We start from the raw sequence: 10570 nt of genomic DNA, 5'->3' as shown, positions 1-10570 counted from the left end.
TAAAACAACTATCAATCTTCACATAATCACTAGTTAACTACATATGGTTGATGATATTACTATGTTAACTAGCTTGTTCTGCGTTGTATATAATCAATGCGGTGCCTGTTAATTTATCATCGAACCACAGCCGACTTCAGCTTCGCCAAACAGGTGATGATTTAACAAAAGCGCATTCGCAAAAAAAGGACAATCGTTGCAATAATGTACCTAACCATAAACATCAATGCCTTTCTTAAAATCAATACACAAGTATATATTTTTAAACCTGCATAGGTAGTTGAAAGAAATTCATGTTAATTCATGTTCATGTCATTAATAACTAGGGAAATTGTGTCACGTCACTTGCGTTCAGTGCAAGCATTGTCAGGGTATATGCAACAGTTTGGGCCAACTGGCTCATTGCGAACTGTTGAAAGGCCATTTATTCCTAACAAAGACTAATTAATTTGCCAGAATTTTACATAATTATGACATAACATTGAAGGTTGTGCAATGTAACAGTAATATTTAGACTTAGGGTTGCCACCGTTCGATAAAATACAGAACGGTTCCGTATTTCACTGAAAGAATAAACATTTTTTGTTTTTTAAATTATAGTTTCCGGATTTGACCAAAGGCTTGTATTTCTGTGTGTTTATTATAATTAAGTATATGATTTGATAGAGCAGATATTGTCCGTGAGTATAACAGAACTGATGTTGCAGGCGAAAGCCTGAGAAAAATCCAATCCGGAAGTGCCCCAGGTTTTGAAAGCGCTGCGTTCCAATGACTCACTATTTGGCTGTGAATGTACCATCAACGAGCTTACGCTTTCTACGTATTCCCCAAGGTGTCTACAGCATTGTGACGTAGTTTTGCGCATTTCTGTTGAAGAATAGCCGCAGGTGGCCACATTGCGTAAGTGGTCACATGGTGGCTCCAAGAGAGATTCTTGAGTAAAATACAGAGGTAGCCATTACTCCAATCGGTCCTAGAGAAAAACAAATTGTCCCGACAGATATATTATCAAATAGATATTAGAAAAACACCTTGAGGATGGATTCTAAACAACGTTTGCCAAGTTTCTGTCGATATTATGGAGCTAATTTGGAATATTTTTCGGTGTTGTGGTGACCGCAATTTCCGGGCGATTTCTCAGCCAAACGTGAAGAACAAACGGAGCTGTTTCACCTACAAAAATAATATTTTGGGAAAAAATTTACTTTGGGCTATCTACCTGGGAGTCTTGTGAGTGAAAACATCTGAAGTTCATCAAAGGTAAACAATTTCATTTGATTGCTTTTCTGATTTCCGTGACAAGGTTGCCTGCTGCTAGCAAGGCATAATGCTATGCTAGGCTATCGATAAACTTACACAAATGCTTGTATAGCGTTGGCTCTAAAGCATATTTTGAAAATCTGATATGACAGGGTGATTAAACAAAATGCTAAGCTGTGTCTCAATATATTTCATTTGTGATTTTCATGAATAGGAATATTTTCTAGGGATATTTATGTCCGTTGCGTTATGCTAATTAGTTTCAGGCTATGATTACGCTCCCGCATGCGGGTTTGGGAGTCACATTTAACTGGGAATATTGAAGACTCATGTTAAAAGGAACCACCAGCTTTCATATGTTCTCATGTTCTGAGAATTGTTTTCTTTATTCTTTCAACTTTATTTAACAAGGTAGGCTAGTTGAGAACAAGTTCTCATTTGCAACTGCGACCGAGCAAGGAACTTAAACGTTAGCTTTTTTTACATGGCACATGCTGCACTTTTACTTGCTTCTCCAACACTGTGTTTTTACATTATTTAAACCAAATTGAACATGTTTGATTATTTGAGACTAAATGTATTTTATTTATGCATTATATGAAGTTAAAAGTGTGTTCATTGTTCATTCAGTATTGTTGTAAGTAAAATCGGTCGACCTCTATTCTCTACCTTCTTGTCCTTTGTGCTGTTGTTTGTGCCCAATAAAGTTTGCACCATGTTTTGTGCTGCTGAGAGTCAAAAACACTAACAGGGCCAAGTCACTTGATAGACATTTAACCGCTGGTGACAATAACTCCCTCTACTCGCCACCCAGTAAAACAAGATGGTTGTCATCTTCTGAGAGAATCAACATGTTGGCAAAGCAGCATAACTTAGCAGCCCAAGTTGGTTAATCAAAAGCCATCAGCCCACAGAGGAAATCTGCAGACAAATGCTTCTATTCAATCCAATAACCAAAGAATGTTCAAACACCATGCATATTTTACAGGTGTATATGACATAGGTCCCAACCTGGCAATTACGACTCATTCTCTCTCCAGCCTTAGCTCCAGGTCCTCCCACCGGACTCAGACACTTCTTCACAGCTCCCCAGTTTCACTAGGTCATAGAAAGAATAAACGCAATTGGTTCAGAAATGAATGATTGTGAAATACATCATATCAGTCAGCTTAAACAGCATTTCGAGATAGAAAGAATAGCTTGGATCTGCCTACTCAAGGTGCAACTCCTATCTCTGAGAGAGCTGAAAAAGAGCCCACTGGATACAGAAGCAACCGCAAAGTAGATCAGATACTGAATCACCTCAGGATAACATTCAGTAGCAAACATATAGAGGAGAAGAGTGTGTAGCTTGGTAGAAATGGAAAAATGGTTCCCTCAACACTTGAGGGAGCTTGTGACATCACTGAGAATAGAGGGACAGGGAAGAGCAATGGTCCAGAGGTCAAATAAGTGCTAAAACTAAGACTACAGAACAGAGGCAGGAATGGGCAGACAATGCCTACCATTAAAATAGCATCCATGAATGCCCAGATAGGTTTTCAAGACAAAGAAAAGGAACACAATATCAATATCAGATGCAAACCCATCACTATCAAAGGAAGAATTAAGTGGAACACATTATCCACATTCACCCTATTTTAGTAGTCAATCTGTTGTAAAAGAATCCCAGATTGAATCTAAAAGTTCTAGACTCAATCATGTTAGCCTCAACACGGAGAATGAAGATGCCTTCTTTAGCTCATTAGGTAAGGACAGTAGATCAGATAGGAGTACAACTGGCTGTTTTAAACTCACAGAACACTCATACCCAAATAGCACTCCAACCACTACAGATTTGGGCCTGAATCATGGCCGCTCCATCTCTGTCACCAACATTTACTCAAACCGAACATCAAAAAACAGGCGCATTTCCACAGGAACTGATATGGCCTCCACAAGGGACCTAAGGAGTCTGGAGGATATCAGAGGGCCAGGGGACATTGGTCGCTCACACAGAACCCTTTCCAGAGCTTGTTCTTGCATACTGAGCCAGAAAACCTATGTTAGCCAGAATAGAACAGACCGCATCCTAAGCTCTAAGAGCCTGACATTGACCCGGCCTCTACGGTTCAATGAGTCATCAATTTTGCCCACAGAGATTTAAAATTCACTTATCATTGATCAGACGTCACAGGTTCAGTTTGTCAGACTTTGAGGAGTATGACTCAGATACCACTACAGATGGAGAGTACTACTTGAGCAGTGGTGATTGGGAGAAGAGTCAATACTAGCAAAGGAGAATGTTTTGAGTAACATTGTGTAAATATTTTTATTTAGCAATTCACGTTTTAGTGAAAATCATTTCTTACAGGCCTCTGTATTGTTGAAAAACATTACTACAACGGGACTAAATATGTGCATTAATTGAATCCATATTGTAGCCAACTTAATCACATCTCTACTGTTGCAGGGCTCTGCTTTTTTACAAGTTGAAAAATGTTTGCGAACACAAATAAATTGAAGAGCACAATGAAAAATATTTGAGGTAATAAAACTAGAATCTTAAATTTTTCTAGTTTCACTGGTGCTCCTAAATAAAAATTCCAGGTCGCACAGCTAGATGTTTAGGCGTATATGCGAGTAAAATGCTCGCACCGTAGAGCCCTGCGTTGCACATATAAGCACAGTTAATATTTTTGTTTAAATAATTGAATCATTAAAAAAAATGGTTACGCCTATGTACTGTTGCTTTGCGTAAGCGGAACTAAAGTATGGATCCCAGTGGACTACACCGAGGATATTTTCATGGTACATTCACAGTCTGGAAAAACGTTCGTGACATTAAACGAATCTTGTTTAATTAAAAGCGTGTAATATACGGTATTCTTCTGTAATTATCTAATCGATAATTGGTCTGTGTAAACAAATGATTTTTCCTGTGCGTATTTCATCAAAATTCCTCAATACCCACGAGTTCATACACCGTCCAATCACACTCCGCCAAATCAAAACTTCACCCCCCGATCTCCACCCTTTTCTGAAGACGAGATGCTGCCTGCATAATTGGTACCATAAAAATAAATATTAGTTTGCTAGTCTACTTTTAGAAATTAACTATGACGCGTAAAGATAACCTACTCAACCCTATACGGAGTTTATTTCCGTTAGTTTGTATAGTTTTAATATTATTCACATGTTGTAGTGACTTTCCGTGTTGTCAAGCTAGTGAAGTCGGTCCTGAAAAATGTCTTGTTTGGGGTCCAGGGCTCGACCCAAAAGTCGTTTTGCCCGTCCGATACTTCATCATCCAGGCTGTCAACTCAGCTGGGAAAAACTTCACCCTCTCTCCAGGTACGTGTTGATAAACAGCAGAATTACCAAAAACCAATGGGCGCAACCGACTGAAGACGAAAGTTGAGTGACGTCGGTGCATCTGCGACAGCCGAAAGTAATGTGGTTTTCCAAAGCAAGGCTCAGATCAATATTTTATTTAACTAGGCATGTCAGTTAGGAGCAAATTCTTATTTTTAAGACAGATTTTTTACCTTGGGCTTCGATCTAGCAACCTTTCGGTCACTGGCCCAACGCTTCAACCTCTAGGCTACCTGCCGCCCCAAGAAATGCAGTGTTGTCATGGTTTATAAAATGTTTTCTTTATGTCGATTTAAAAAAAAAATCCAACACCAATATCACACACTCGCAACCTGAAATCACATGTGTGCAATCAATTAGTGAGGGAGAGCCTCAATCACATGTAGCTTCATTCACTCTAGGCTACACATGAATTGCAGCAAATTGGTTTATGTTTCTTTCGCGTGGGTCAAGTACAAACACCCTAATGATTGCTTGACAATAGCACCTCCCACAATGCAGGTGATGTCTGCAGGATGAAATTGGTGAAGAGCAACTGCAGACATTTAAAGTCAACTTCATGACCTTTGATCTCATGATTTTGTAAGGTTCATGCAGTCCATACTCACTTTATCTCAACCTACATGTACATATTACCTCAACTAACTGGTGCCCCCTGTATATAGCCTCTCGACTGTTATTTTACTGCTGCTCTTTAATTATTTGTTTACTTATCTATTTTTTTACTGAACACTTATTTTTCTTTAAACTGCATTGTTGGTTAATGGCTTGTAAGTAAGCAGTGAATGCAGACAGCAACACACTGAAAGGCGGTGACTAACGATAGTCACTGACTTGACAAAAGTGATCCGGTCGAACGCACCCAATTATTTAATATCTGTTGGATGTCTATCCCTTATCAAAGTTCTCTTTTGGGAAACTTTTTAGCAATCCATCCTTTAAGGCATTTTATCCCAATATCAATTGAGGTCTTGTATATAATGGTGAGTTTGTCATCTTCCAAATACATGTTTTTGTTGCCCTAGCCAATGTTTTATTGCTGCACAAAATCAAATTCTTAAACAGTGTCCATGATTGGGAACCCTTTTATTCCCCTAGTTAGCTTAGTCTTTGCAGACTGACAATTACTCCATCTCTAATTGACCTTATGGTTACATTATGGTTTCCGTTACAGAGGTGATCCATCTAACTCATTTTAATTCTCTTTACATGTAGGTAAAGACTCATTCAGAGTGAAGATTGTCTCACTCTCACAGAAGGAGCATGTCCGCATCCACGTCCCCCTCCCCCTGGACAGAGGAGATGGTTCTTTTCTGATGAGGTACCGTCTGTATGGCAGTATCCTCAAGGGACTGAAGGTCGAAGTACTCTACAGAGACAGTCACGTTGCCAAGTCACCTTACACCCTACAAGGTACCTATATCAGTCAATGGCTCACAGATTATTTAAATGAAAGCAGATTAGTGTGATCATTTGACAGAAATGACAAGTGAACTCCTCATCAGAGTATGCCTGTATGAATAATATAGGCTAGATCAGTGTATCCTCCAATACCCCCAACAGCACACATTTTTATTGTAGCCCCAGACAAAAACACCTAATTGAACTTGTCATGGGCTTGATGATTAGCTGACAAGTAGAATCAGGTTTGCTTGTCCAGGGCCATAACAAAAATATGTACTGTTGGGGGGACTGGAGCTGGGAAACACTTGACTAGATGGCAGTATGTTGTAAATTTGATCTATTCTTACTGCTTCCTCATGATGCATCCTTTTGGTTGTATATACTCAGGCCCAGTCTATCATGAGTACTGCGACTGCCCAGAGCATGATGTTCCCACCTGGCAGAGCATTATGCAGTGTCCTGCTGAGGAACCCCAGATCCAGAGGGACTTCGATGCCTTCCCCTCCATTGATCTGCAGCGCCTCCTACAGGAAGTTCCCCAGCGGTTCTCCAACAGAGGAGGTCTCATTCACTATGCTGTCATCAACAACCAGGTGTACCGTCGCTCGCTGGGAAAATACACTGACTTCAAGATGTTCTCTGATGAGATGTTACTATCCCTAGCCAGGAAGGTAAAGAGTTGCTTTGTGGGGGGTTTTGTGTGCAGGTCTCTGTCCTTTCATCAAGAAGTATGATCATGTTCCTTTCTGAACTGTTTTGTGATACTTTGTCCGTTGCCTGAAACTCTCCTAATACCGTATTTTCAATATAATTGTTTAGTTCATTGTTCTGCATAAACTGAGCTCCCCTGTCTTTGTCTCTGAATTTGAATTGAAAGGTGAGACTGCCTGATGTGGAATTTTACATCAATGTGGGAGACTGGCCAATGGAAACAAGGAAAGCAGATGACGATCCTGGGCCTGTTCCAATCATCTCCTGGTGTGGCTCCACAGACACCCGAGACATCATTCTGCCCACTTACGACATCACTCACTCAACACTGGAGACCATGAGGGGCGTTTCCAATGACCTACTGTCAGTCCAAGGCAACACAGGTAAGACATACAACCTCATACACTACCCCTTAACCTCATTCTGCTTACTTACACATCATTTCCTTGGTGTCTAGGTCCCCCTTGGGCCAACAAAACGGAACAGGCCTTCTTCCGTGGCCGGGATAGTCGTGAAGAGCGCCTACACCTCGTCACTCTGTCCAAGAAAAACCCAGAGTTGCTAGACGCCGGGATCACTGGCTGGTTCTTTTTCAGGGAAAGGGAGAAGGATCTGGGGAAAGCAAATCTTGTTGGATTCTTTGACTTCTTCAAGGTGAGGGAACATTCTGAACACTCCAATCACCCAAAGCCAGCAGTTTCCCATTTAAAAACTGATTTTACATGTGTGAGTAGTGAGAAGTGAGAAGATAAAGAAATATTAGCCATTGATGATTTTTAATTTATTTATTCAGAACTGTGACACCTTGAGTTCCCTCTCCCATTTATAGTATAAGTATCAGGTGAATGTGGATGGTACAGTGGCAGCTTACAGGTTTCCTTACCTGATGCTGGGGAACAGTTTGGTGCTGAAGCAGATCTCACCATATTATGAGCATTTCTACACCCATCTGAAGCCAGGCACCCACTACATCCATGTGAAGAGGAGTCTCTCTGACCTCATACAAAAGATTGAGTGGGCTAAGGTAAGGGAGAGAGTCAAATAAAAATAAAAAATGTCATTTGTTACGTAAACAACATGGGCCCTTCCCAACAATGCAGAGAGAACTAATAGTGAAATGTTTACTTACGGGCCCTTCCCAACAATGCAGAGAGAAAAAAATAATAGAAAGATAACATGAGGAATAAATACACAATGAGTAACGATAACCTGGCAATATACAGTGCATTCAGAAAGTATTCAGCCCCTTCACTTTTTCCACATTTTGTTACTTTACAGCCTTGTTCTAAAATTGATTAAATTAATGTTTTCCCTCATCAATCTACACACAATACCCCATAATGACAAAGCGAAAAAGTTTAGACATTTTTGCAAATGTATTGAAAATAAAAAACATACCGTATTCAGACCCTTTGCTATGAGACTCGAAATTGAGCTCAGTTGCATCCTGTTTCCATTGATCATCCTTGAGATTTTCAACAACTTGGAGTCCACCTGTGGTAAATTCAATTGATTGGACATGATTTGGAAAAGCACCTGTCTATATAAGGTGCCACAGTTGACACTGCACATCAGAGCAAAAACAAAGCCATGAGGTTGATGGAATTATCCGTAGAGCTCTTGAGACCGGATTGTGTCGAGGCACAGATCTGGGGAAGGGTACCAAAAAATGTCTGGTCACTCTGAACAGAAACCAATGGCCACTCTGACAGAGTTCTAGAGTTCCTCTGTGGAGATGGGAGAACCTTTCAGAAGGACAACTATCTCTGCAGCACTCCATCAATCAGGTCTTTATGGGAGAGTAGCTAGGCTGAAGCCACTCCTGAGTAAAAGGCACATGACAGCCTGCTTGGAGTTTGCCAAAAGGCACCTAAAGGACTCTGACCATGAGAAACTAGATTCTCTGGTCTGATGAAAATCAAGATTGAACTATTTGGCTTGAATGCTAAGCATAACGTCTGGAGGAAGCCAGGCAGCATCCCTACGGTGAAGCATGGTGGTGGTGGCAGCATCATGCTGTGGGGATGTTTTTCAGTGGCAGGGACTTGGAGACTAGTCAGGATCGAGGGAATGATGAACAGAGAGATCCTTGATAAAAAACCTGTTCCACTGTGCTCAGGATTTCTGGGGCGAAGGTTCAGTTTCCAGCAGGACAATGACCCTAAGCACACAGCCAAGACAACGAAGGAGTGGCTTCGGGACAATTCTCTGAATGTCCATTTAAGAATAAGGCTGTAACTTAACAAAATGTGGAAATTGTCAAGGGATATGAATACTTTCCGAATGCACTGTAGGTAGGGGTAAAGTGACTAGGCAACAGGATAGATAATAAGCAGCAGTAGCAGCGTATGTGATTAGTTAGTGCAAAGGGGGTCATGCAGATAGTCTGGGTAGCTATTTGGTTAACTATTTAGCAGTCTTATGGCTTGGGGTGAGTAGAGGCTGTTCAGGGCCCTGTTGGTTCCAAATTTGGTGCATCAGTACTGCTTGGCATGCAGTAGCAGCGAGAACAATATGACTTGGGTGGCTGGAGTCTTTGACAATTTTTAGGGCCTTCCTCTGACACTGCCTGGTATAGAGGTCCTGGATGGCAGGGAGCTCGGCCCCAGTGATGTACTGGGCTGTACACACTACCCTCTTAACGCCTTGCGTTGTATGCCAAGCAGTAAGTGCATGTTAAGGAAGGACATGCCAAGGAATGTATGTCAATGTGTGTCAATATGCATTGCTACCATTTGTATGTTTGTCTGCTTGCGAATGCATTTTTTTACCATTAGGATTTAGCTGTTTTTTTGTGTGCATATTTGATTAAGATTAGTAATGTCTTTATTTTCCCTGCAGGAGAATGATGCTGAAGCACAGGCAATCGCTAAAGCAGGCCAGGCAATTGTAAGAGAGCTGGTACAACCGAACAGACTGTACTGTTACTATTTTAGTGTGCTACAGGTAATTGCCTCCTGGTATTGTTTTTATGCTGTGCTTGCCAATGCTAAATCGGCTCATATATTAAGGTAGCATTCTTATCATTGATATAAGAAACCCGGCTGAGGAAGTTCTTTCCTGTCATAACAGATGTACTCTGAGCGTCAGACAAGCCGGCCGACACAACATCCAGATATGGAGCTGGTGCCCCAGCCTTCAGACCAGAGTGCCCTTTGTAGCTGTCAGCGAGAGCCTCAAATAGATGATCCCAGCCGGAATAAGGATGAACTCTGATCAAAACACTTTGAAAGGAAAGAGGAGAGACCCTAGCTATTTCAATACAGAAAGTGCTTATTAAAGGAAGAATTACCTCTGAGATCAGGACTGCTAGCTAAGTGGATATACCAACATTCATATAGAGAAATATTCCATTTGGTTTGAGCCAGAGGGACCATGTCACAGCTCACTTTGCCTGGATTATGACCGCTTTATTGACAAGACCATTATGCAAACATCAATTTCCACTGTTTTCACTGTCCTGTGTGATATTTTGTACTCCATTTTGTAATTGTATGATGGTCATCATGATTGCATTTTTATAAAAATTGATATTTTTTTAATTTTCTTAATTGCCTTTGATGTTTGTTAACCTCCTGTTTGCCTTGGTTATTTATTTGTATTTAATTGAACCTTTATTTTTCTTGGCAAGTCAGTTATAAACACATTGTTATTTACAATGATGGCCTACCAAAAGGCACAGGCCTGCTACAGGGATGGGGGCAGAGATTAAAAATCAAATAAATGAAATATAGGACAAATCACGTCATAAAGATAGACCTAGATGACGACATAGCATGGCAGCAACACGTGACAACACAGCATGATAACATGGCAGAAGCAAAGGGTACAAACATTATTG

The 10570-nt window shown here is 40.7% G+C and overlaps 1 protein-coding gene across 1 annotated transcript; it reads left to right on the top strand.

Moving 5' to 3' along the window:
• The first annotated feature begins 4084 nt into the window (after window positions 1–4084).
• LOC124007028 (protein O-glucosyltransferase 3-like) lies at window positions 4085–10276 on the top strand. Its single transcript, XM_046317275.1, has 8 exons — window positions 4085–4593; window positions 5830–6027; window positions 6406–6689; window positions 6896–7112; window positions 7187–7383; window positions 7559–7753; window positions 9571–9675; window positions 9802–10276. The coding sequence occupies exons 1-8, from the start codon at window positions 4359–4361 to the stop codon at window positions 9943–9945; spliced, it is 1575 nt and encodes a 524-aa protein (XP_046173231.1). The 5' UTR covers window positions 4085–4358; the 3' UTR covers window positions 9946–10276.
• The last annotated feature ends 294 nt before the right edge of the window (window positions 10277–10570 follow it).

The sequence above is a fragment of the Oncorhynchus gorbuscha genome, linkage group LG20, assembly GCF_021184085.1.
Source record: "Oncorhynchus gorbuscha isolate QuinsamMale2020 ecotype Even-year linkage group LG20, OgorEven_v1.0, whole genome shotgun sequence".
NCBI classification, from domain to species: Eukaryota; Metazoa; Chordata; class Actinopteri; order Salmoniformes; family Salmonidae; genus Oncorhynchus; species Oncorhynchus gorbuscha.
The sequence above is the reverse complement of the archived record's forward strand: the minus strand, read 5'-3'. Positions and strand labels throughout refer to the sequence as shown.

Bases quoted from the DNA above. Each gene is read 5' to 3' on its own strand.
- LOC124007028 (XM_046317275.1), top strand. From the start codon at position 4,359: ATGACGCGTAAAGATAACCTACTCAACCCTATACGGAGTTTATTTCCG. The intron at 4,594-5,829 runs GTACGTGTTGAT...CTTTACATGTAG, and splicing joins AAACTTCACCCTCTCTCCAG to GTAAAGACTCATTCAGAGTG. The intron at 7,113-7,186 runs GTAAGACATACA...CTTGGTGTCTAG, and splicing joins GTCAGTCCAAGGCAACACAG to GTCCCCCTTGGGCCAACAAA.